This window comes from Pan troglodytes, chromosome 16, assembly GCF_028858775.2.
Source record: "Pan troglodytes isolate AG18354 chromosome 16, NHGRI_mPanTro3-v2.0_pri, whole genome shotgun sequence".
Classification (NCBI taxonomy): domain Eukaryota; kingdom Metazoa; phylum Chordata; class Mammalia; order Primates; family Hominidae; genus Pan; species Pan troglodytes.
In genome coordinates, this window is record NC_072414.2 from 32156888 (window position 1) to 32184379 (window position 27492).

The 27492-nt window shown below is 38.8% G+C and overlaps 1 protein-coding gene across 5 annotated transcripts in view; it reads left to right on the forward strand.

Annotated features, from left to right (window-relative positions):
• Positions 1 to 25639, forward strand: part of BUB1B (BUB1 mitotic checkpoint serine/threonine kinase B) — a 60499-nt gene extending 34860 nt beyond the window's left edge. For 3 of the 5 annotated variants that reach the window (XM_009428788.5, XM_063794725.1, XM_063794724.1), the window contains exons 9-23: positions 1036 to 1265; positions 4123 to 4235; positions 4753 to 4868; positions 5439 to 5488; positions 6899 to 6974; positions 7090 to 7195; positions 10684 to 10958; positions 13133 to 13266; positions 14148 to 14288; positions 14623 to 14723; positions 17040 to 17189; positions 17872 to 18014; positions 22011 to 22182; positions 22971 to 23077; positions 25080 to 25639. In XM_009428788.5, coding sequence (XP_009427063.3) covers positions 1036 to 1265; positions 4123 to 4235; positions 4753 to 4868; positions 5439 to 5488; positions 6899 to 6974; positions 7090 to 7195; positions 10684 to 10958; positions 13133 to 13266; positions 14148 to 14288; positions 14623 to 14723; positions 17040 to 17189; positions 17872 to 18014; positions 22011 to 22182; positions 22971 to 23077; positions 25080 to 25275 — 2110 coding nt within the window. In that variant the 3' untranslated portion in view covers positions 25276 to 25639. The remainder of the gene's footprint in view (positions 1 to 1035; positions 1266 to 4122; positions 4236 to 4752; positions 4869 to 5438; positions 5489 to 6898; positions 6975 to 7089; positions 7196 to 10683; positions 10959 to 13132; positions 13267 to 14147; positions 14289 to 14622; positions 14724 to 17039; positions 17190 to 17871; positions 18015 to 22010; positions 22183 to 22970; positions 23078 to 25079) is intronic. The other 2 variants (XM_510299.7, XM_063794726.1) reach the window with 1 other exon arrangement.
• Positions 25640 to 27492: the final 1853 nt, after the last annotated feature.

Genomic DNA, 27492 nt, shown 5'->3' on the forward strand with positions numbered 1-27492 from the left:
CTGGATCAAATGGTGGATCTACTTTTAGTTCCTTAAGGAATCTCCATACTGTTTTCCATAGTGGTTGTACGAGTTTACATTCCCCCCAACAGTGTAAACGTGTTCCCATTTCACCACATCCATGCCAGTTATCTATTATTTTTTGATTTTTTTATTATGGCCATTCTCACAGGAGTAAGGGGTTATTGCATTGTGGTTTTGATTTGCATTTCCCTGATAATTAGTGATGCTGAACATTTTTTCATATGCTCGTTGGCCATTTGTTTATCTTTTGAAAATTGTCTATTCATGTCCTTAGCCCACTTTCTGATAGGATTGTTTGTTTTTTTCTTGCTGATTTGTTTGAGTTCCTGGTAGATTCTGGATATTAGTCCTTTGTCGGATGCATAGATTGTGAAGATTTTCTCCCACTCTGTGGGTTGTCTGTTTACTCTGCTGATTATTCCTTTTGCTGTGCGGAAGCTTTTTAGTTTAGTTTAGCCCCATCTAATTATCTTTGTTTTTGTTGCGTTTGCTTTTGGGTTCTTGGTCATGAAGTCTTTACCTAAGCCAATGTCTAGGAGGGTTTTTCCAATGTTATCGTCTAGAATTTTTATGGCTTCAGATCTTAGATTTAATTAAGTCTTTGATCCACCTTGAGTTGATTTTTTGTATAAGGTGAGAGAGGAGGATCTAGTTTCATTCTCCTACTTGTGACTTGCCAATTATCCCAGCACCATTTGTTGAATAGAGTATCTTTCCCCACTTTATGCTTTTGTTTGCTTTGTCAAAGATCAGTTGACTGTGAGTATTTGGCTTTATTTCTGGGCTCTCTATTCTGTTCCATTGATCTATATGCCTGTTTTTATACCAGTATTATGCTGTTTTGGTGACTATGGCCTTACAGCATAGTTGGAAGTCAGGTAATGTAAGGCCTCCAGATTTGCAGAACATAATTATTGATGGCCCTTGTAAATTATTTTTAGCTTCTTTTATCAATCTTACTGATTTTTTTTATTTTGACCCATATGAATAATAGTAATTTTGCTTCTTTAGGACACCATGTAAAATTGAACCTAGTATAAACCACATCCTAAGCACCAGAAAGCCTGGAAAGAAAGAAGGAGATCCTCTACAAAGGGTTCAGAGCCATCAGCAAGCGTCTGAGGAGAAGAAAGAGAAGATGATGTATTGTAAGGAGAAGATTTATGCAGGAGTAGGGGAATTCTCCTTTGAAGAAATTCGGGCTGAAGTTTTCCGGAAGAAATTAAAAGAGCAAAGGGAAGGTGTGTGTAATTCAAGTTTGTGAAGAGGACTTAACTTAGTTGTGTGAAGGTTGAGCTGATCTATTAAGTCTGAAGAAAACTAACCTTATAGTTTGTACCTTTGTATGATGTTTCTATGGTAGTACTGTTTCTTTCTGTGTATCAGCCAAAATCCCACTGCTGCCTTCTATGGTTGTACTGTTTCTGTGTATCAGCCAAACTCCTGTTGCTGCCTTCCATGAAAACTCCTTGGGGTGTGGGGGCACTGAGTATGTTTAGAAGTAAAGGAAGAAGTTCTGAACTGTATGAACAATTTATATTCCCCAATACAATAAGCAAGCAGCTATGATCCCTGACATGCATATATGTACATTCCATGCATCCCTATTAAGTACTTTTCCTAATGTTATTGCTTGAAATATTTCACTTTACCTTTGATACTTTGTCTGAAATTTCTCCAAGGGCTTATTTAGATTAACATAGTAGGTCATACTGCAATGATTTAGATTATAGATATTTGTATTGTTTTTTAAAGACATTATATTTCTAAATTAAAGGAAAAGGTTTAAAAATTGAGATATGGGGAATTTTTGGGAAACAGGAAGCAGTTCTGATTCTGGAGCCTGGAGTACTTGAAGGCAAGAGGTAGGGCAGAATGGGCTGGAAAGTAGGGAAGTAAGGCATATGGGGCTTAAGGCATGAGAAGGTGAAGGAGAATAAAGAAGGGTACAGAAAATGAGGTAGGGGAGGGTCCACTTCCATTTAGACATTTTTTATTAGGATCTGTAAGGAGAAAGTAATGTTTCTTTTATACATCCATATCCAGAATAACCTACTAATATAGCTCAGCTCTCTTAACAGGATGTGGTGTTTGTGGGGTTAGCTGGGAAACTTAACCATCACTTATACTTTGAAGAGCAATCTTTTCTGAGTTCCAGGTGACAACCTGGAAGCAAACTTTGGTAAAGCAGACTGTTAGTAAGTTTGGAATTGCCTTCATTTGTTACACTAATTAGTGTCATCCAAGATTGTCAAAAGTGCTCTGGGTTCAAATGGAACTTGTGTGTCTAGGTAGAAGAGAGGGATGGTTGCAAAGCAAGGTGTTGAGTAAGGCTTTTAAAAAAGGAGAACCACTCCAGCAAAGAAATAGGCTAGGAGGGTGGCCAAATATGAACCAGAAAAGGAACTAGGTATCTAGATAAAAACTGTTTCCTAAGGGAAAAGCTTAGTCTGTACCAGATATATAGAAGGAAAATGAAAGTCCATTTTAGGGCCAGGCACAGTGGCTCACACCTGTAATCCCAGCACTTTGGGAAAAAAAAGACCAGCCTGGGCAACATGGTGAATTCTCATCTCTGTGGGAAAAAGAAAAGGTACATTTTGTTTTCAACTAGCCAAAGAAGGACCTACTCTAGATTACATGGGATTTAATTAGGAATAAGAAGGCATTGACCTCTGAGAATTTTTTAATACTCATTTCTATTGTGGTTTTTTTTGTTTTTTGTTTTTTTTAAATAGAGAGATGGGGTCTCCCTGTGTTGCCCAGGCTGGTCTCAAACTCCTGGGCTCAAGCTATCCTTCCCACCTTGGCCTTTCAAAGTGCTGGGATTATAGGCATGAGCCACCATGCAGACCTTAATGCTCATTTCTAAGCTGGTCTCTGAATCTATTTCATGAACTTGTATAAATTCCCATCTGTGTATAAGTTTGTACCCTTACATAAATCCTCATTTCAATAAATGTGGTTTCTAGTTACTGTCAAAAACTGGCTTCAAAGACTTGCCAACTACTTACTCTCAGGGAAGAATACAAGAAAAGAGGAAGCCACAATCAGGGCCTACACAAAGGTTGTTTTTTCTTTGCGTTGCACTTCCAAATCATTTTTTCCCTCTTCTTTCAAAAACTTTAGCTTCCTTCAGATTTCTGTCCTCTAATTCTTTTCTATCTCCTGAGCCTCCTTAGTGTACTCACCTCAGACTTTTCAGTCACACCCCATCATTCATTAATTGACTAATAAGCACATGGCTCACTATCTATGCCTCTTTACCCTAACCTGCAAAACCCTGCATGGCCAAGCATGGTAGCATGTGCCTGTAGTCCCAGCTACTCAGGAGGGTGAGGCAGAAGGATTGAGCCCACAAGTTTGAGACCAGCCTGGGCAATATAGCAAGACCTCATCTCCAAAAACAAACAAAACTCCATGTGGCTTAGCCTTTGCCTACCTCTCCAACCCCATCTTTTTCTATTCACCCTCTTACTATGCTGCAACTACACTGGACTTCCTTTGGATTCTTAGACACAGTGGTCTTTTCCTGCATTGGGGCCTTTGTGCCACCTAGTTTGTTAGCCTAGAATCTTTCCCCAGAACTTTGGCCCCTTATCATTTAAATTACAGCTTAATACTGTCACTTTATCAGAATGATCTTCCCTGATCACTGGTCTTAAGTAGCCCTCCCTTGGCCTCCATCTCCCTACCCAGTCAAACATTCTCATGTCACCTATTTTATTCTTTTTCCTAAACTGATTTTCTTGTGTGTGTGTTGCCCCCAAATTTGAATGTTAGCATCACATAACCAAGGACTTTGTATTATGTACCACTGAAACCTAAGTACTCAGAGTTGTGCTTGGCACATAGTAGGTATTCAATGTTTTTTTCCTTTTAGTAGAAACCTGTGTTGTTCAAAGGTATTCTATTTTTTTATTGAATGGATAAAGAAAAGAATAGAGGCCTAGACCACAAGTTGAGGACCTTATTCCACTTAAGTCATTTTCATCTGTATTAGTAACATACATGTTGAGGAGATGAGCTCCAAAGGCAGTTTTTGACAGAATGAGTTACTATGAGGAATAATACCTCAAGCAACTTTACTGTTTCTAGCCGAGCTATTGACCAGTGCAGAGAAGAGAGCAGAAATGCAGAAACAGATTGAAGAGATGGAGAAGAAGCTAAAAGAAATCCAGACTACTCAGCAAGAAAGAACAGGTGATCAGGTAATTTTTCTTTTTTCAATACACAAAACTAGAATTTATTGAAACAAATTTAAACATTATAAAAATATAGAAGGTTAAAGTCCTCCCAACCCCCATTTAGAGTTTCTGGTAGTTCCTTAGCTGTTAGTAGCCAGAAAGTTGAGCGGGAAAGTAATTTAACAGGTGACTTCAAATGGAATTTGTGGCATGTGAAATAAGTAGTGCGGTTTATTGACTTCTTAGTTATACTCCAAATCATTATGTTGTTAATTCTGGCTTAAGCTTTTTATTCTAGCTATGTTCCATTAAAATGGGATTGCCTAAAGAAATTTAGTATATGCCTGGCACTGCTCAGTTGAGTACAACAGTACCGGTTTAGAGTAGGAATAAAAATTATTGGAAATGACTTTTGTGGTACACTCATTTTGTACTGTTAGTGGATGTCTAGGGAAAGAGTACAGTAAAGCTAATGTTAGAACTAGAAAATAGCATTTTCTGGATGGGAGGGACATTGATTTTGTTTATTTAATGCAAACAGCAAGAAGAGACGATGCCTACAAAGGAGACAACTAAACTGCAAATTGCTTCCGAGTCTCAGAAAATACCAGGAATGACTCTATCCAGTTCTGTTTGCCAAGTAAACTGTTGTGCCAGGTAAGACTACATAGGTGGAAGGGACAATGCATATAGGAGGGCATTTAGAACCAACCTTTGACTCTCTAGTGCCTTGAAGTCTCTTTGACGTTTACAGTATCGAGACATGGTTTTTGTAAGTCTCTGTCACAACATAAGCTTTGATGCTGATGAGGGAGGACAGAGCATTGACTATTTTCCACTGAAGAAACATGTTTCTTATAGAAACAAATACATATACTGTTTTTAAAAACAAAATCACCCATTTCTACCACTAAGAGATGACTACCATTAACACTGTTCTGTCTCTTCTTTTGTGTTGTATTTTTGTTTTGTTTTATAAAAATGGCAGCTTACCATTTTGTAATCTGCTTATACTATTAATGCAACTTGACATCTATTATCAAATATATTTCTGCAACATTTTTGATAACCAAAGCTTCCATCTTCTTTAAGAGAATTTGAATTGACAGTAATAATTTATCTTAGAGTAAATATTATATTTAATGGAAAAGCCTCTTGGACTTTTAAAAATTAAACAGTTCTTTCTGTGGGTATTGAGCACATGATTTAAAACAAGTTTCTTCACAGAGAAACTTCACTTGCGGAGAACATTTGGCAGGAACAACCTCATTCTAAAGGTGAGTTGTATTTGACAGCCTTGAAAAGAACTTGCTGATAACAAATGTATTATGTAATAAATGGTAAATATTTTTAATTATGATAAAGGGATTGAAAGACAGGGGGACTAGGATACTAGGAATTTAGTATAAGCATATGCTTTATGATAGGAAAGACATTTGAAAGAGTATTTTTTTAAAGATTCCTCAGTGCTTCAAAATATTTGGTTTAATTGTAATTTTAAATTTACACTAACCACCAAATCTTATACTTTAGTTACTGTACACTAAACAGCAAAGACACTAAGGAAAGTGTTTCTTTTCAGGGAAAAAAAAAATTTAAAGCTATTTTATACTCAAATTGGTTTTCTTTTCTTCAAAATGTGTTAAAAGTGGTGAAACATGAATATCTACTTGTAAATGGTTTGGCAAAAATAAAAATAAAAAACATTAAAATCTAATTAAACCTCTGTTTCTAACCGACAATTTATTGGAAATATAAAGCATGGAGGAACGTTGTTAAACAACACAGCGGGATGGAATTGGCAAAATCCAGCATTATGGGGCTAGCAACCCAGTTTGTTCAACAAAAATTCCCCCCAAAACTCTATAGAATAAAAGAGATTTAAGAGGCATTTGAACAGTCACAGTATACGGATCTTAATTCTGCATTCCCAATTCAAACAAACTTTAAAAAATTTTTTTTTTATTTATTAATATTTTTTTGAGACTGAGTCTCGCTCTGTCGCCCAGGCTGGAGTGCAGTGGCGCGATCTCAGCTCACTACAAGCTCTGCCTCCTGGGTTCATGCCATTCTCCTGCCTCAGCCTCCCGACTAGCTGGGACTACAGGCGCCTACCACCACGCCCGGCTAATTTTTTTTTGTATTTTTAGTAGAGACGGGGTTTCATCATGTTAGCCAGGATGGTCTCAATCTCCTGACCTCGTGATCCGCCCACCATGGCCTCCCAAAGTGCTGGGATTACAGGTGTGAGCCACCATACCTGGCCAAAACATTTTTTTAATTGGTAAAATATGAAACTTCTCACTGGACATTTGATATTATATATATATTCATAAATTGTTCATTTTATAGGTAGGTATCATGTTTTGGGATTGGGATTTTTAAAAAGCCTCTTTTAGAAATATATACTGAAATATTTGCGGATAAAATGACATGTCTGGAATTTGCTTTAAAATAATCCTGTTGGGTTGGGTTTGGGGAGTAGTGACAGTGGTAGAGAATCTAAATGGAACAAGATCATCTAAGTTTAGGTAACTGGTAAATTGTTTAATGACCTTTTATATGTTTGAAGCTTTTTGTTATTAAAAAAACAGATTGCCTTCCTGCTTTCAAACAACACAAAATATTGATTAATTTATCTGGTTGTCTTGAAGAGTAAAGCATTTACTCCTAGAGTATGTATCTAGTCTCTCTTTCTCTAGGTCCCAGTGTACCTTTCTCCATTTTTGATGAGTTTCTTCTTTCAGAAAAGAAGAATAAAAGGTACGTTGTTTTTTTGTTTTTTTTTTACTTAAGAATTTTCTGTTATTATAAGTGAGGATAAATTAGGGGTTACTGTTATGAAAAAAATTGCTAAGTGAGATATGTCTTTTTCCAGTCCTCCTGCAGATCCCCCACGAGTTTTAGCTCAACGAAGACCCCTTGCAGTTCTCAAAACCTCAGAAAGCATCACCTCAAATGAAGATGTGTCTCCAGATGTTTGTGTAAGGAGCAGTATCCTTAAGTTAATGTAAATGGGCTAGTGGATTGTTTATTCAAATCCACAAAAGCTTAAGGTTAAAATTGAAACCACTGACTTGAATTAAGCACATGAAAAGATGCTCAGCATTACTACTCAACAGGGAAATGCAAATCAAAACCACAGTGAGATACTACTTTATATCCTCTAGGATAGCTATAATAAAAAATTACGCACAGTAACAAGTGTTGGCAAAATTGTGGAGAAACTAGAACATACATTACTGGTGGGAATGTAAAATGGCGTAGCCACTTTGGAAAACAGTTTGGCAGCTCTTTAAAATGTTAAACACAATTACCATATGATCCTGCAGATCTCTGCCCAGGTATATACTCAAAATAATTGAAAACACATGTTCACACAAAAAATTTGTACACAAATGTTCATAGCCGTATTACTCATGATAGTGGAAACAACCCCAAATGTCCATCAGCTGATGAATGGATAAACAAAATGTTATGTATCCATACCATGAAATATTATTTGGCAACAAAAAGGAATGAAGTACTAATACCTGTCACAACATAGATGAACCTTGAAAACGTTATGTCAAGTGAATGAAGCCAGATACAAAGACCACATATTATATGATCTCATTTTCATGAAATATCCAGAATAGGCAAAGGTGTCATGGATTGAGGTTTTCCAGGGGATTAGAGGGTGGTGGAGAGTGACTGCTAATGGGTATAGGGTTTCTCTTTGGAGTGATGAAAGTATTCTGGAATTAGATAGTGATGATGGTTGTACAACCTTGTGAATTTACTAAAAACTACTGAAATATACTTTAAAAGGGTCAATTTTATGGTATATGAATTATATCTCAATTTTTATAAGTAGGGAGAAATCACTAATTTTAAAGCCTTTTGTACTTTTAATTTTTTAACCAACATAGCAAAAGACATTTGTTCTTTTTTTATATAAAATACCTTTTGTGGCAATGCAAAAGTTATGTGGGCCAATCATTTTTCTTCAGTAATGTTCTATATTAACCGCTATAGACTAATGACATAATACTTAAGGTAAAAAGACCCTGTGTAGACATTTAAGTCAAAATAAATAACCTTTATCATTGGCATTTTATTAAAGTTTTAAGGAGGAAAAATCATTCTCTTCAAACCAGCCTCTGGAAGCTTGTCATGAGACTGAAAAGAATTGAGTATGTTTAATCTGAAGACTTTTAAGGGGTGATGTGAGCAGTAGCTTTAGTAACTTAAAGCAGTGTTTTCCACATCCTAGGGAATCATTTGGAGGAAGTTTTTTAAAAGCACTTTTTCATTTTAGTTTCTTCTCTGTTGATGTATATTTTATATCCAGTAAACTGCACAAATATTGTACAGCTAGATGAATTTTTCCATGCAATTTTTTCCCATATCAAGATACAGAATATTTCCAACAACTCAGAAGAGACTAGCGAGTCTTTTGTGACTAACAGTGCTTAAGCCCCATTCCATCTAGGTGCCATTGGAATTTCCAGGGAAGAAGTCCAAGCTTGTATTTTTGTCTTTTTAAAAATACTTTCTCAGATAATTCTGCTACAGTTAGTCTACTGACTGCTATGAAAAGACAGTGATGTAAGAGTAATTAATTACATACTGTGTTCTGGAGTAAACCACCAGAGAACATGATGAACAGGCTAGATTTGGATGCAGTGGTTCTAGATTCAGCTGTTCAAGGATATGCTTAATTGTTAAAGGAGTCCAACTTCATCTACCTTTTTTTTTTTTAACCAGTCTTTTACTTGAATTTTGTTAATAAGTACCTACCAGAATTTTCATCCCCTAAAAAAATCATATTTAAAATGTCTAAGCTAATATGGCCATAAGTAGTATTTGCATAAAATGTATAGATTATAAACATCTATTTTACTTTAATCACATATATAAATACATATATATGTATATATATATTTTTTTCTTTTTCTTTTTTAGACAGGGTCTCACTCTGTCACCCAGGCTGGAGTACAGTGGCATGATCTCAGCTCACTGCAGCCTCTGCCTCCTGTACTCAAGCATTCCTCCCACCTCAGCCTCCCAATTAGCTGGGACTACAGGTGTGAGCCACCATGCCTGGCTAATTTTTTATTTTTTGGAGAGACAGGGTTTCGCCATGTTGCCCAAGCTGGTCTCAAACTCCTGTGCTCAAGTGATCTTCCCACCTCAGCCTGCCTCCCAAAGTGTTGGGATTACAGGTGTGAGCAAATGTACCTGGCCAAATCTTTTTTTTTTTTTTTTTTTGAGACCGAGTTTCACTCTTTCGCTCAGGCTGGAGTGAAGTGGCATGATCTCGGCTCACTGCAGCCTCCGCCTCCTGGGTTCAAGCAATTCTCCTGCCTCAGCCTCCCGAGTAGCTGGGATTACAGGCGCCCACCACCACGCCCAGCTAATTTTTGTATTTTTAGTAGGGACGGGGTTTTGCCATGTTGGCCAGGCTGGTCTCGAGCACCTGACCTCAGGTGATCCACCCACCTCAGCCTCCCAAAGTGCTGGGATTACAGGCGTGAGCCACTGCACCCGGCCTATAATTTTTTTTTTAACTATACTTTGTTTCTTCCAGATGTACCTCCCACCTTTAGTTACTAAGTCAGAAATTCAAAGTATGTGTCAAATTGGTAATGATCTAGAAAATTAATCTCTGGTATCCATATGGGTTAAATCAAATAGGCACTATTTGTATACTACAGGTAAATATGTAAAGTGGTATAATCTCTCTGAGGACAGCTAAGTAATATAGATAAAGAACTTTAGTGTTCATAACCTTTTGACCTTACAATTCTACTTTTAGGAATTAATCCTAAGAAAATTAAAGGGTTTATAAAGATTTATGTATAAGGATAAAGTAGTTTTAAACTAGTAAAAAACAGAATAACCTGAAAGTTGGTTAATTTCTTATAGACCCACAATGTGGCCATTATGTTTTTAAAGAATTTTTAATAGCATAGGAAGGAAGAAATACAAAAAGTATGAGAAAGAGCAATACAGAGTATCATGAATGCTACAGTTTCACTGGTTTTAAAACTCCTTTTCAAATGCATAGAATATGCTATGCATATATCCTACCAGACATACATGAATTATCTTTAAGAAATAAATAAAAATTAGGTATGTAGCATAGAGGAAGAAGACCTAAAAACTAGGAGGATAGCAAATCATTAGAATATTTACTAAGTGAAAGCAGAAGAAAAATAGTATTTGTGCTTTAGTTCATAGGTGAAATTTGTTGAGGAACAAAACCAGTGCCCAATATTTTTCTTTGTATGGAGAATCTTCCTGGTACATTTTTTGGATGAAGTATAGTTTACTGTGTTCATGATATAAAAACCTTTTTATATTTGCCTAGATATTCTGATATGCTATTTCTGTACCCTGTGTCACTGAGCTAATGTGTCTCTCTCGGTAAAAAAGTTCTTCATGTATTGAAATATTTTAGCTAAACTTTATATGGTCTTTATTTCAGGATGAATTTACAGGAATTGAACCCTTGAGCGAGGATGCCATTATCACAGGCTTCAGAAATGTAACAATTTGTCCTAACCCAGAAGACACTTGTGACTTTGCCAGAGCAGCTCGTTTTGTATCCACTCCTTTTCATGAGATAATGTCCTTGAAGGATCTCCCTTCTGATCCTGAGAGACTGTTACCGGAAGAGGATCTAGATGTAAAGACCTCTGAGGACCAGCAGACAGCTTGTGGCACTATCTACAGTCAGACTCTCAGCATCAAGAAGCTGAGGTGATTGGGGATTTGCAGGTTTTACAAAGCAGATTGTTTACTCTCTTATTCTGCATGTGCTTGTCAGTTACAGTAATCAGTTATCAAGTTCTTACTAACTGTCAGGTACTGTGCTAAGTGCTTTACATGAGAGTAGGGCTGCCCCAGATGAAGTGTCAATGGGATTTAGTGATTGATTTGGATGTGAGGGTTAAAAGTAAATTTTGATGGTAGAGAAACTAAGTGGTCCGAGAGGAGTATAGTACCATTGAGGAAACTTTGCAAAGTGTACATGACTGACGAAAAGGAGGCATTTAGTTTTTCTTTAATATTGAGTTTAAAATAGTGGTAGGATAGCTTTTGTTAATTTTATGTATTTATTTATTTATTGAAATGGAGTCTCACTCTGTCGCCCAGGCTGGAGTGCAGTGGCACTATCTTAGCTCACTGAAACCTCCGTCTCCCGGGTTCAAGCGATTCTCCTGCCTCAGCCTCCCAAGTAATTGGGACTACAGGTGCGCACCATCATGCCTGGCTTATTTTTATATTTTTAGTAGAGACGGGGTTTCGCCATGTTGGCCAGGCTGGTCTCAAACTCCTGACCTCAGGTGATCCACTCGCCTCGGCCTCTCAAAGTGCTGGGATTACAGGAGTGAGCCACTGTGCCCAGCCAGCTTATGTGAATTTTAAATAGGCAACTAGAGATGTGTTTTTTAAAAAACTATCTTTTGATAGAGAGGTGGAAATGAACTATGGAATAGATATGAGGGAATGGCTTACAGCCAGGGTCTGACACTTGTTTTAGGTCAGCTGATTTAACTAATTCCAGTTTTAGGAATTCTTTTTAATTGGCCAATTTTTGCTTTTAAAGCTACATTTTGAGAGGCCAGATGCAGTGGCTCACCTCTGTAATCCTGGCACTTCGGGAGGCTGAGGGAGGCGGATCATTTCAGGCCAGGAGTTGAAGACCAGCCTGGTCAACATGGCTGTACTCAAAAAAACTTTTTTTTGAAACTTTTTCCCTACAGGCTTTTAAGCACATTTGCTAGCATGTATTCACATTGCATGATTTGGGTTTCTCTTTTCTTTGCCTAACCTTTTCTTCTTGAAGAAAAAAAAGTCCAGAGAAAGGATAAAGAGGAAGAAAGTGTCAATGTTAGTGTTTCTCAATGTTATGGAATATAGAGTAGATATTTACTATAGGTAAATAAAGCATAAATCCAGAAATGTATGCTGGACATGGCTTATTCACCAGGTTTAGAGGAGGTTACCTAGATTCTGATTTGGGGAAATAATGGACTTGAAAAATGAGACTATTGCTGAGTGCATTGGCTCTTGCCTGTAATCCCAGCACTTTGGGAGGCTAAGGTGGGAGGATCACTTGAGGCCAGGAGTTTAAGACCAGCCTGGGGAACAAAGTGATGCCTTGTGTCTAATAAAAATAAAAAAAAAATAGCTAGGCATGGTAGCAGTCACCCAGGTATCATTTCCTGGGCTCAAGTGATTCTCCCACCTCAGCCTCCCAAGTAGTCCCAGATATTAGCTTTTTTGTTTTACAACCTTTCAGCTACTTGGGAGGCTGAGGTGGGAGGATCACTTGAGCCCAGGAAATCAAGGCTGCAGTGAGCCATGATCACACCACTGCCCTCCAGCCTGGGTGACGGAATGAGATCCTGTCTCAAAAATAAAATGAAAAGTAAAAAAAAAACTGAGGCTATCAAATAAATTGATAACAAATTATAAATTATTTAAACCTAAATTTTATTGTGTTAAAAAATAAAAGTATAACATAAAATTATAAAATTTGTACATTAAGGCTGGGTGCAGTGGCTCACGCCTATAATCCCAGCACTTTAGGAGGCTGAGACGGGTGGACCATCTGAAGTCAGGAGTTCAAGACCAGTCTGGCTAACATGGTGAAACCCTGTCTCTACTAAAAATACAAAAATTAGCTGGGCATGGTGGCAGGTGCCTGTAATCCCAGCTACTCAGGAGGCTGAGACAGGAGAATCACTTGAACCCGGGAGGCAGAGGTTGCAGTGAGCCAAGATCGTGCAGTTGTGCTCCAGCCTGGGTGACAAGAGCAAAACTCGATCTCAAAAAAAGAAAAATGTATACATTAAGAATTTATGAAATTATAACAAAGTTGATATATATTATTCCTATAAGAATTAACTTATTTTTGATTCTTTTAGCCCAATTATTGAAGACAGTCGTGAAGCCACACACTCCTCTGGCTTCTCTGGTTCTTCTGCCTCGGTTGCAAGCACCTCCTCCATCAAATGTCTTCAAATTCCTGAGAAACTAGAACTTACTAATGAGACTTCAGGTAGGATATACATACCACTATATCCATGCCTAGTGAACACTTGTTTATCTCAGCAAACTGAGCTGTATGTTTTTCTTTTTTTGAGACAGGGTCTCACTCTGTCACCCAGGATGGAGTGCAGTGGCACAATCACAGCTCACTGCAGCCTCAAACTCACTGGGCTCAGGTGATCCTCCTACCTCAGCCTCCCGAGTAGCTGGGACCACAACTGTGCCACCACCAATTTTTGTATTTTTTGGAGAGGCGGGGTTTCGCCATGTTGCCCAGGCTGGTCTCAAACTCCTGGCCTCAAAGGATCCTCCCGCCTCAGCCTCCCACTCCCTGGGATTATAGGTGTGAGCCACCATGCCCAGTCTATGTGTTTTTCCTTCTTAAAGAAGTTGCCGGCCGGGTGCGGTGGCTCACGCCTGTAATCCCAGCACTTTGGGAGGCCGAGGCTGGTGGATCACGAGGTCAGGAGATCGAGACCATCCTGGCTAACACGGGGAAACCCCAACTCTACTAAAAATACAAAAAAATTAGCCGGGCATGGTGGCGGGTGTCTGTAGTCCCAGCTACTCTGGAGGCTGAGGCAGGAGAATGGCGTGAACCTGGGAAGCGGAGCTTGCAGCAGTGAGCCGAGATGGCGCCACTGCACTCCAGCCTGGGCGACAGAGCGAGACTCTGTCTCAAAGAAGTTGCCATAAATTGTGAAATTTCTAGAGTAGATTAGTACGAAGTGAACACAGTTTCATAAACACCTGAGACAGGTGAGTGTAGTTAAATTAACAGTGCTGACTGTGTAATCTTGATTTTTTTTTTCTTCTACTCTGTTATAATATCCATTTTAAGCATTAGGGTTTTTTTGGTGATATCTTTTCACCTTTCCCTCCCACTGGCAGAAAACCCTACTCAGTCACCATGGTGTTCACAGTATCGCAGACAGCTACTGAAGTCCCTACCAGAGTTAAGTGCCTCTGCAGAGTTGTGTATAGAAGACAGACCAATGCCTAAGTTGGAAATTGAGAAGGAAATTGAATTAGGTAAGTACCATTGAACGCATGTCCTCTGGTGCATGACAGTATACAAATAAGTGATTATTTGTACTTAAGCTTGATGCTTGAGCACTGTAAATATTCCTAGATTGTATTTTTTTAAAAAGCAATATAGAGGATGACACATCAGTAACTTCATGTCCTAATAATAGGAATTATGTCTTCTCCTCTTGCAATCTTTAACAAATTATTTTTAAAAGTATTCTAGATACTACTAACTGGCAAATACACCAGTGCCTCTATCCCTTAAACCAGGAGGTAAAAGCTACAGGGCTGTATATGTTCACAGTGATTTTTAAATGGAATCAAACTTTCTCAACAGGTAATGAGGATTACTGCATTAAACGAGAATACCTAATATGTGAAGATTACAAGTTATTCTGGGTGGCGCCAAGAAACTCTGCAGAATTAACAGTAATAAAGGTGGGACTGATTCTTTGTAATTTCAGTTACTTTGTAAATAATACGGATTGAAGCAATAACTGTCCTCATGTTACCATCAAATCTTTCTAATAATCTCTTTCAATATGTCCAAATATATTAAGTATCCTTTCAGTTTCTTTTTTTTTAGGAAATCTCTGCTGATACTTTCTGGCCTGTTCCAATCTGGACAAGTTATACATTAGCTTTCACACAATCACCACCCACAATCACCTTGGAATTTCCATTTATTATCATCCTAGGTATTCACATTACCTTTGTCTTATATTGGATACCTAGTTTCTTTTTATCTTTGTTTTTTAAAGGACACGGTCTCTGTCATCCAGGCTGGAGTACAGTAGCATGATCACGGCTCACTGCAGCCTCAACCTCTTGAGCTCAAGCAATCCTCCCACCTCAGCCTCTGGAATAGCTGGGACCGTAGGTGCACGCCACCACTCCCAGCTAATTATTTTTTGTAGAGATGGGGGCCTCTCTGTGTTGCCTAGGCTGGTCTTGAATTCATGGCTCAAGCAGTCCTCCCACCTTGGCCTCCCAAAGAACTGGATTACAGGCATCTAACTTTGCTTTTGAATTTTTTTGCCATTCTGAGTCTCGAAGCTTTGTGTGAAGTTATTTTTCCCTCTTTCTGGATCCTTATAGGATCTTATTCTTGTCCCCACTATTCTGAAATGTCACAATTACATGCCTTTTCATAAGTTTGTTGTCACTTATGTGCTAGGTACTCAATGGCCATTTCAATCTGTTAATTCCCTCAGTTCTGAGAAATTTTCTTCAATGGGAAAATTATTTTTCCCCTCAGTTTTCTCTGTTCTCTTATTCTCTAATTCCTTTTATTAGAGGTGCATATGGCATCTTTGGACAGAACCTCTAAAAATTTAACTTTTTTTCTCCTATATTCTCTCTTTGTCTTTTTACTTTCTGAGTATATTATCAGCTTAATATTTTTGGTCTTTTTACTAGGTTTTTATTTCTATATTTAATTTTCAAGAGCTCTTTTTAAAATTTTTTCCCCCTTTGTCAGCTGTTTCTTCTTGTTTTCTTTTCTTTTTTTTTTTTTTTTTTTTTTTTTTGGTCTGTTTTGATCTCTTTCACACTACAGGCTTTCTTCAAGTCTTTGGCTCTCTATTCATATTTAAGTATGGGACATTGAAAGCTCTGTGTATATGGAAAGACCTTGACAGCTGTGGACCTCAATGTAGGATGATCTAGTTTGGCCATTTTATTGGAAAACCCTCCAATCTTTAGATCCTTTCTCTTGAGCTGATCATAGAAGTCTTCTCCCTCAGAGAAGACTTCTAATTTTCTGCCTGGAGCATATAAGCCTGGCTGCTAGCTTTCTGAAATCTGAGTGAGGAAATTGGTCTGAAGAATAGAAGAGCAGGGAGGTGCATCTTAACATCTTAACTGCTGCATATATAACATCTGATATATATACTTTTTCCTGTTTTCTATGTTATTTCTATCCCCCTCAGTGGTGCCTAGTGCCCTCTAGTCCAGAGCCCTTCTCTTTTATACTCACTAGGTAATAAACTTCTGGACTTCGAGAATAGGGGAGAGGTAGTTGCTGGGCTGGGCTATGGGAGCAGAGGAGGGAAGCTGGGGTCTACCTTCCTGTTTTTTTGTTTTTTTTTTCTTCGAGACGGAGTTTTGCTCTTGTCACCCCGGCTGGAGTGCAATGGCATGATCTTGGCTCACTGCAACCTCTGCCTCCCAGGGTCAAGCGATTCTCCTGCCTCAGCCTCCTGCGTAGCTGGGATTACAGGCACCCGCCACCAAAAGCCTAGCTAATTTTTTGTATTTTTAGCAGAGACGGGGTTTCACCCCTTCATAATCATTGGTCAGGCTGGTCTTGAACTCCTGATGTCAGGTAATCCACACGCCTCAGCCTCCCAGAGTGCTGGGATTACAGGCATGAGCCACTGCACTAGGCCTACCTTCCTCTTAAATGGGATTCAATCACTCCTGTCTTAGCTCCACCCTCAGCCTCACTTCCATGGGTAATTGGTGCTGCCAGTTATATAGTATAGGAAAATAGCCTTGTAGTGTAAATGTAGCTCAGCTTTCTCCTCTGCCAAAATCAGTTTTTATTCTAATTGGATTGTTACCTCCTGTTCTCTTTCCAGCTTATCCTCTTTCCAGAATTTGTTGTTATTGTGTCTTTTATAGTAGATTTATGCCTTTAAAAATATCTCTTTATTATTTCTCTATCAGAAGGGCTGGAAGGAATGTGTTTCAACCTGCCAGCCATAACCATAGACTTAACTGAACTTATTTTTAAAATACAATGTCTTACAGGTATCTTCTCAACCTGTCCCATGGGACTTTTATATCAACCTCAAGTTAAAGGAACGTTTAAATGAAGATTTTGATCATTTTTGCAGCTGTTATCAATATCAAGATGGCTGTATTGTTTGGCACCAATATATAAACTGCTTCACCCTTCAGGTCTGTAATACTAAAAACATAATTTAAAGTCCTGAAGTAGAGAGATTTGTGCTCCATTTAGCAAAGGAATTTAGTACAAAATTCCTGTCAATCTTCTAGAAATAGACCAATTCAAGTATAAGTTAGAAGCATTGATAATTTTCTCGTTATTTTGACCAAAGATCTCTTTGGTATTTTTTTAACTTTTTTTGGTCCGTTGTCAAGCATAAATAAAAGTAGAATTGTACAATGAACTCCCATGAACTAGTCATCTATGATAATCTTAGCTCACGGTCACTCTTGTTTTAGCTATACTACCCCCACTGGATAGTTTTTAAAACCCAGACACAATATGTCATTTTACTCTTCGGTTTGTTCTTAAGAAGGTTTGCTATGGATTTTGATGATAATATGAATTCTCAAAAATGGTTGGAATGAGGGTATTTTAAAACATTTATTAAGTACCTATTTTGGGCCAGGCTCATGCTTGATGCCCTTCATCATTATGTCATTAAATCCTTACAAACAATCTTATGGGAGATCGCAGTGTTATTAAAACTGGGACATAGACTCAGTCTACAGAGGTGCCTACGTTCCAGTAGAGAACAAGGAAGACTACAAACCATCAGTTTTCAAGGTATTGAGTATAACTACAATCTGCCAAACTTGAGAAATAGTGAGTTTTCTGTCCTTCAATTTCCAGGATCTTCTCCAACACAGTGAATATATTACCCATGAAATAACAGTGTTGATTATTTATAACCTTTTGACAATAGTGGAGATGCTACACAAAGCAGAAATAGTCCATGGTGACTTGAGTCCAAGGTGTCTGATTCTCAGAAACAGGTTGGTCCTTTTCATTCTTATAATTCTGTCAGCTGTCTCTTAAAACATGGATAGTTGCCACTTTTTTTTTTTCTTTTTTGAGGCGAGGGTCTCACTCTGTCACCTAGGTTGGAGTACAGTGGCATGATCTTGGCTCACTGCAGCCTCCATCTCCCAGGTTCAAACGATTCTCCCATCTTAACCTTGCTAGTAGCTGGGACCACAGGCGCGCACCACCACACCTGGCTAATTTTTTGTATTTTTTGGTAGAGATGAGGTTTTGCCATGTTGCCCAGGCTGGTCTCAAACTCCTGGCCTCAAGTGATCTGCCCACCTCAGCCTCCCAAAGTGCTGGGATTGTAGGCGTGAGCCACTGCACCCGGCCAAGTTGCCAATTTTTAAAGCCTTTTGATAAATGCCATATCGAGGAACATATTATGTTAAGAGAGTATTTACCTAAAAGTCAAAAATCATTAAGAATAGTTTAAAATAATTCAAAGAAATAAACACATTGAGGAAATAGATTAAATCAGATAAAAGAATTAATCACTGAGTATTGTGATGATATATGTCAAGATGAGATATAAAATATGAATATTTTGAGGAATATAAAGTGGATTGTTTAGTCATTCTTTGAGTGGGACCAGTGCCAATCTAGCGAGGATGCCAGCAAAATCAAGGCACTACTCAGTTTCATAGACCAAAGCTTAAGTCAGGCCTAACTGACCTGTTAGCCAAGAGAAGTGGGTAAAACCAGAGTTCAAATACAAACTATGCCAAGGAATGGGGTTTAGTGTTCAAATTAAACCCAGTGTGTCCATCAGGTTCAAGGGGTGAGCACAGAGCAGGAAATAATAAATGAATACTAAGGACTGAGAAAATATAGATCACGTTCAGGCATTAACTAGGCAAAAACAGTCCAACATTTTTGCTTTGTGAAAAGTACTAGAGGACTACTATATTCTTTTAGTGATCATTGGTGTTATAGTATTTGAGTAAAAGCAGCCTGGTTTAAAGATGCTGTGTCTGCCCAACCCTGTGTCTTGGGTGAGGTGTTAACTTTGTTTCTGAGGCCACTGGTATACACTAATAGCTGGACTTACTCTTTACATTTCTTCTGAATACTTAATCTATCAGAAGAGATTGAATTAGACTCTAAATTATAGTTAACGTGGAAATCAAAAGAACCCTCAATGTGTTCCTGTGATTGTAACCAAAAGAACTAGAGAATCCCACCTTCTCCCCTGAGATAGCAGAGTCAAAGGCTTTCCCAGACATAATGTAGCAGCATTTCTCATCCAGGGCACCATAGGTATTTTGGATGAGACAATTCTTTGTGCAGGTGTGTTCCAAGCAATGCAGGATGTTTTATATTCCTATTCCCCCGACCCACCCAATTAAGTGCAAGTAACAATCCCCTAAGCCGTTGTGACCACCAAAAATCCCCTCAAATTTCCAAATATGAGAACCCCTGGTATATTTTCACTCTACTTAACATTAAAATGACAGTGCTGAAATTCCCAGGGCTATGGAAATTGGAAGCAGAGGTTTTTTCTAAGCCTTTTAGAATTGGGCATTTGTGGTCTAATGAAGTATGATAACCCTTCTCTCAGCCACTAGAGGCTCTAGGAAAGTCCATAGTATTAAAGAGGCATTGCTTTTTACTTTGTCACTGCTTATCAAATTTAATCAGAAATTTCACAGATTCATAAGGAATTAAAAGCTGGAAAGGGGCCGAGCACAGTGGCTCATGCCTATAATCAATCCCAGCACTTTTGGAGGCCGAGGCGGGCAGATCACCTGAGGTTGGGAGTTCAAGACCAGCCTGACCAACATGGAGAAACCCCATCCTACTAAAAATACAAAATTAGCCAGGTACGGTGGTGCATGCCTGTAATCCCAGCTACTTGGGAGGCTGAGGCAGGAGAATTGCTTGAACCCAGGAGGCCGAGGTTGTGGTGAACTGAGATCGCACCATTGTACTCCAGCCTGGGCAACAAGAGCAAAATTCTGTCTCAAAAAAAAGCCAGAGGCCGGGCGCAGTAGCTCACGCCTGAAATCCCAGCATTTTGGGAGGCCGAGGCGGGCGGATCATGAGGTCAGGAGATCAAGACCATCCTGGCTAACACAGTGAAACCCTGTCTCTACTAAAAATACAAAAAGATAGCCAGCCGTGGTGGCAGGTGCCTGTAGTCCCAGCTACTCAGGAGGCTGAGGCAGGAGAATGGCGTGAACCCGGGAGGCGGAGCTTGCAGTGAGCCAAGATCGTGCCACTGCACTCCAGCCTGGGTGACAGAGCGAGACTCCGTCTCAAAACAAAACAACAACAAAAGCCAGAAAGGGCTGGATGCAGTGGTTCACATCTGCAATCCCAGCACTTTGGGAGGCAAAGGCAGGAGGATCTCTTGAGGCCAGGAGTTCAAGACCAGCCTGGTCAACATAGCAAGACCCTGTCTCTACAAAAATAAAATAAAAGCCAGAAAGAACCTTTTGAAATTGCTTAGTTTAGTTGCTTACTTTAGTTTCTGCATATTTTTTGTGAGGAAAATGAGATCCAAAAAAATGGAATGTCCTACCCAAAGTAACAGTGAGTGAGTAGCTGATTAGAGGGCTAGGACACCTTCATGCATGCTTCTTTTTATTAATCTATGAAACATTTTTTCCTATGCCTCCAAAGTTATATAAATATTTTACAATTACACTGGGCATGGTGACTCACATCTGTAATCCCAGCACTTTGGGAGACCAAGGCAGAGGATCACTTGAGCCTAGGAGTTCAAGACCAGTCTGGGCAATATAATGAGACCTCATCTCTACAAAAAATTAAGAAATTAGCCAGGCATGGTGGCACACACCAGTAGTCCCAGCTACTCAGGAGGCTGAGATGGGAGGATCGCTTGAACCTAGGAGGCAGAGACTGCACTGAGCTGAGATCGCACCACTGTACTCCAGCCTCAGTGACAAGAGTGTAGACCTTGTCTAAGAAACCAAACAAAACACACACATGCACACACTTTATATATATATATATAAATACATATGTATATTTTATATATATCAGAATCCACGATCCCTATAACTATATATATACTATATATATATATATATTTTTTAATTATAGTATAGTTTTATGGTGGCCAAAAAAGGTTGGCTCTTGTGCCAAGGAAAAATGGGAGCAATTATCAATTTTAAAGTAAAATACATAGATCATTCTGTGCCGTGGAGGTATGTAATTGGAGTAAAGACTGTTTAGGAATATTGCACCAATATCAGGAGTTTGAGGGAATTAATTGAGAAAAACAGACAAAAGGAACACATGAAAACCCACTCTTTTCATTTATAAACAGTTCCTATGTCTCCTTGGAGAATAGCATTATTGCATAGGATAGATAAACCAAGGAAAACAAAATTAATTGATAATTAATTAGTATTATAAAGGTTTTTTTAGTAAATAACTGGAATTACAAATAAGAGTAAGATAAAATATGGTGTTTTACAAGAAATTTTACAATATAGATAGGACTTTATAAAACAGACTTGCATTGTTTTCCATTAAACTCTGGAAGGAAGAATCTAAACAATACTTGGAAAGCCTATCTGGAATAGTAAACAAGAAAGGCTATGACACCTATAAAATTTTAATTTCCTCCATCATAATTCCTGTCAGTGTATAAATCATTGCAATTGTATGTGTTAATGTGTACAGTACAGGGAAGAAGCCTGTGCTCTGCTTCCATACTTACTTTATATAATATGGAAGCTTGATAAATGTTTAATGGTGGCCATGCACCGTGATTGAAATATACTTTGTGTCACCAAACTGGTGACATTCCTTCCGCATTGGGTGGACACTGCCACTGCTCTGAGTCTTACAGGTGCATTTTCAAAATTAACCACTGGAGGGAGTTGTTGGCATAGCTAAGATGTACCCAAGGTACCTTTTTTTTTTAAAGACCAGCTATGCAGCTTCTTTCATGGCCTATTTTTATTATCTCCTTCTCTTAAATCTGGGCTCAGAATCCACGATCCCTATGATTGTAACAAGAACAATCAAGCTTTGAAGATAGTGGACTTTTCCTACAGTGTTGACCTTAGGGTGCAGCTGGATGTTTTTACCCTCAGCGGCTTTCGGACTGTACAGATCCTGGAAGGACAAAAGATCCTGGCTAACTGTTCTTCTCCCTACCAGGTAAGTGTAAAACAAGCCTGAGCAAATATGGAGAGGGTTTCTTAATCTCTTTATTATCTAGATAAGCTATAAAAGCTACTGTTTACTGATACTGACTCCTAGAATAGATGACCTAGTTTTCAAATATCACCAAGTCAAGTAAAATGTAACATTTTTGTGTTACAGCATTGAAGAATATACACATACACGTGCAAACACATGACTAACTCTGTAACCGAGTGCCAGGGCCACTCCTACTGCCTACCACCCATGTAATCTTTTATAAGTCATTTTCTGTGATCTTCTCTGTAAAATAGGGATAACAGTCTCTGCTATGTGTTTATCAGAATTGTTATGAGGAGTAAATGAAGTAATGTATATAAAAAGAACATTAGCACAAATGTAAAGTCTTTTGTATGGTGGCATTATATGCAGAAATTCCTTCTAACTCAGCTTTAGACATAAGACATTTGCTGATTGAATATGTAGCACGAACCTGAACTAATCATGTGGACCCCATTTAGATCACAGCTGGAGTTCATGCAAACTCAGTAGGTCTACAAATCTGAATGTGATAGTCCAAATATTGCATCTTTTGTTCTTAAGGATAATTCTTACAGTTGGCTCTATTGATCACTTCTTTGGAGAGCTTCTCCCTTTACTGTAAGGGTGAGGAACAGTCTACTAAAATGTATGTCATAAAATAAACTTAGTTAAGCACTGTAATACCTTTCAACTTCCTACCGAAATAAGCTGCCATGGTAGAGGCAGAGAATTATTTTAGCTGATGGTGCTTTTTATGATTTCAGGTAGACCTGTTTGGTATAGCAGATTTAGCGCATTTACTATTGTTCAAGGAACACCTACAGGTCTTCTGGGATGGGTCCTTCTGGAAACTTAGCCAAAATATTTCTGAGTAAGTATTGATGAATGTCAGGGTCTCTGCCTGTCCCAATAATTTTCTGTTTCTCTTGGGTGCTATCTCTGCTTTGGCAGCCTTAGTTTTTTAATCCAAATGCCTTGGTTCCAGTAGTTTCAGCCAGTTTTCATTAGAGTATCAGCAGAGCAGCTAGTGCAGGAAAAAGGAACTGCTTACTAAAAATAAGATTCAAAACATCATTCTTCTGAATCTAGCTGTATCTTCCAGACTACGGCTATAGTATGGAAGCTTCCCTGTTTAGATATGTGAAAAGAAGCATTTCATGAGAATAATTTTCTAACTAATTGGTGTTAGCCTTAAATTCCTTTTTATTTATTTATTTATTTTTTGAGATGGAGTCTCGCTCTGTTGCCCACGCTGGAGTGCAGTGGCATGATCTCGGCTCACTGCAACCTCTGCCTCCCGGGTTCAAGTGATTCTCCTGCCTCAGCCTCCTGAGTAGCTGGGATTACAGGCGCACGCCACCATGCCTGGCTCATTTTTGTATTTTTAGTAGAGATGCGGTTTCACTACGTTGGCCAGGCTGATCTCGAACTCCTGACCTCGTGATCCGCCTGCCTCGGCCTCCCAAAGTGCTAGGATTACAGGTGTGAGCCACCGTGTCTGGCCTAAATTCCTTTTTAATAGCGATTATTACCAAAAGTTAATAAGCATCCTTTGAAAAGACTTACATTTCTAAACTATATGCTAATTTTAGGCTATTTTTTTATTTAATAAGTGGATAGAACCAAACCAGATAAGTGACTCTCCTGGAGAAGAAGTAAGTGGTCTCTTAATAAGCACTGCTTGGTCTCAGAACCTTAGTACTCCCTCAAGCCTGCTCATAAAACTTACTAAGTCAGCCGGGCATGGTGGCTTACACCTGTAATCACAGCCCTTTGGGAGGCCGAGGCAGATTACCTGAGGTCAGGAGTTTGAGAGCAGCCTGGGCAACATGGCGAAACCTTGTCTCTACTCAGAATACAAGAAAATTAGCTGGGTGTGGTGGCACATGCCTGTAATCCTAGCTACTTGGGAAGCTGAGGCACGGGAATCACTTGAACCTGGGAGGCAGAGGTTGCAGTGAGCTGAGATCGCGCCACTGCACTCCACCCAGGGCAACAGAGTGAGACTTCGTCTCAAAAAAAACTTATCTATGTTCCACTTTAGCTTATCTTAGCAAGTAAGTTCCCAGCCTAAGTTTGCCAGTCTGTCACCTATTGTTATATTCTTTGGTTAAAAAAAAAAAAAATGAGTGTTGAAGATTTAATGCCCCTTCTCTATTTTCATCTTTGAATAATTGAATTGTACTTTTCTCTTCATTTAATTCAGAACTTGGCCAGTGTTGTCTCTTACATGAACTTTTAAAAATAGGCTTGAAATACAATGTAAGACATATAGGATGGATATAGGCATGTCCACTTGGCTATGGTCCAGGCAGGTCTGGCTAACACAAGCAGAAACAAGTGGGGTCAGTTGGGGTGTCCTAACAGCCCTGCCTTATCTAATAAGGGAAGTTTCTCTGATCAAAAGAAAATAATAAGAAGCAAAGGTACAAACATATTAAGCAGTAGTTACTTTAGTCAAGCTTACGATTATCAGAGAATTGTAATGAAGATCCACTACTGGGGTAGGAGAAAGGAGCTGTAGCCTTTTTAAGGACCTAGACTCTAGGAAAGTTAGAGGAAATAAAATTCCTTTTTCTTCTATTTGTAGAAGAAAAGTGCTATGTCTTAGTACACAGAGGAAATTTATAGATTTAGATGAGAGATCTTCTTTCCCTTTATGTGCATTGTATCTTGGCTTTTCCCACTATGGTAGCCCTTTTTTGTAGTTCTTCCCTGGGCTTTCAAAGGACTATTTGAATGATCTCTAACCCTAGAGTTCTAGGTATTACCTTACACCATTTTGGTGCATAAATGTACCACTGAGTTAAACTAAAATGAATTATAATTTTCATATGCCTAATCTTGATGGAAATGGTTTTATATATTTTTAGGCTAAAAGATGGTGAATTGTGGAATAAATTCTTTGTGCGGATTCTGAATGCCAATGATGAGGCCACAGTGTCTGTTCTTGGGGAGCTTGCAGCAGAAATGAATGGGGTTTTTGACACTACATTCCAAAGTCACCTGAACAAAGCCTTATGGAAGGTAGGGAAGTTAACTAGTCCTGGGGCTTTGCTCTTTCAGTGAGCTAGGCAATCAAGTCTCACAGATTGCTGCCTCAGAGCAATGGTTGTATTGTGGAACACTGAAACTGTATCTGCTGTAATTTAATTTAGGACACATTTAGATGCACTACCGTTGCTGTTCTACTTTTTGGTACAGGTATATTTCGACGTCACTGACATTTTTTATACAGTGATATACTTACTCATGGCCTTGTCTAACTTTTGTGAAGAACTATTTTATTCTAAACAGACTCATTACAAATGGTTACCTTGTTATTTAACCCATTTGTCTCTACTTTTCCCTGTACTTTTCCCATTTGTAATTTGTAAAATGTTCTCTTATGATCACCATGTATTTTGTAAATAATAAAATAGTATCTGTTAAATTTGTGCTTCTAACATGTCATGTAGTTTTTGCAAACTAAAATAACAGATGGCTTAATTTTGCAGAGACGAACTATTTTGCCATGGAAATTTATATATCCTAGACTTAGAATTGTTACAATAGGGTTGTGATGAGACAGAGTAGCCAACTATTTCTTTAGGTGGGTCTGACCTTCCAATAAGTGGTCTAGACTGAAAAGTAGGTAAGATGATATGCATAAGACCAAATATCCTTCCATTTCAAGTGGCATGATTGTATACGTGGCTTATGTTTTAATGTTTTCACTTTTTTGGAGACAGGGTGTCCTCTGTTGCCCAGGCTATAGCCTTGATTTCCCAGGCTCTGGCAATTTTCCCACCTCAGCCTCCCAAGTAGTTGGGAGCACAGGCGCACACCACCACATCTGGCTAATTTTTTGTATTTTTGTAGAGATGGGATTTCGCCACATTGCCCAGGCTGGTCTCAAACTCCTGGGCTCAAGTGATCTGCCCACCTCGGCTGCCCAAAGTGCTGAGATTACAGGCGTGAGCCACCATGCCCGGCCCTAATGCTTTCACTTTTATCCACCAAGCTCCTTGGTCTATTTATATAATCTAGTGGCACTGCTGCTGGGGTCTTTTGATTAGGAATGTGACTGTTAGAAAGTAAAAGCAAATGTGTTAAACAGGGTTTAGCAACCTTTCAGAAATGGAATAATCACCATTCTATTACATGCAGAATGACTTGGAGGGGGCAAGGGTCAGTGAAGGAATAAAAGGAAATTTTGCTTGAAAGATTTGAGGAAGCAGAAGGTCAGAATAAAACGATAACTTTGAAGTATGAAATAGTTTGGAAGAGAATAGGCCTAGATAAAGTATTGGACTCCCAAAGGGAAGCGTGAATTACACCTGGCCTCAGGGATAGGGAAGAAAATTGGTAGAAAAAGGCAATGAAAATTATCAAACTATCAGCCGGGCACCGTGACTCATGCCTGTAATCCCAGCACTTTGGGAGGCCAAGGAGGGAGATTCATGTGAGACCAGGAGTTTGAGAGCTGCCCGGGCAACAAAGTGAGCCCCATCTCTACAAAAAATAAAAATAAACATAAATTAGTTGGGTGCAGTGGCACATGCCTATAGTCCTAGCTGCTTGGGAAGCTGAGGCGAAAGGATTGCTTGAGCCTGGGAGTTCAAGTTTTAGTGAGCATGATTGCGCCATTGCACTCTTGCTCCGGGCGACAGAACAAGACTCTGCCTCTAACAAAAAAAGGAAAGAAAATTATCTAATTATCTATTTCATATCTAAATACCAAAATTATCTAATGTTCCTCCTTGCTAGTGCCTTATTTTTTTTTTTTACTCTAGTTGTCACTGTTACTGCTCTAAGATTGCTGGAAAGCAAAAAATCCTACGTATGTCTCAACTAAAAATATTTAAGCATATATAGTTGAAGCACTGCAACATGACTTGGATCTGAAAGATAATCAACTTAGAAATATTTGCTCTTAACCAAAATACAGCTTTCCAAACATTCTCACATTTGCTTCTTATACTGATGATGTAAAATGATATATCTGTATCTTTTACATAATCAAGCCCCTCTCCTCTCTGCTCTCCTCATTTCTCAGTTCACTGTGTTGACACATGAAGTTATTACTCTGAGACTGGACAGAAAATTTAGATTTATTCTTAATATAGGCTTAGCTACTATGTAGTGAATTCTTTAGCAACCTTGACAGCAGGCTGCTGTGAAGTAAAGCTTTGTTTCTGAAGTAGGCTGTGAGGAAAGGGAGGGGAATCTGAGGAAACTACTTTGTTAGAGAACTTGCATCTGTTTTGCCACCCCTCCCTTCCATTCCAATCTCTTCCAACCCCA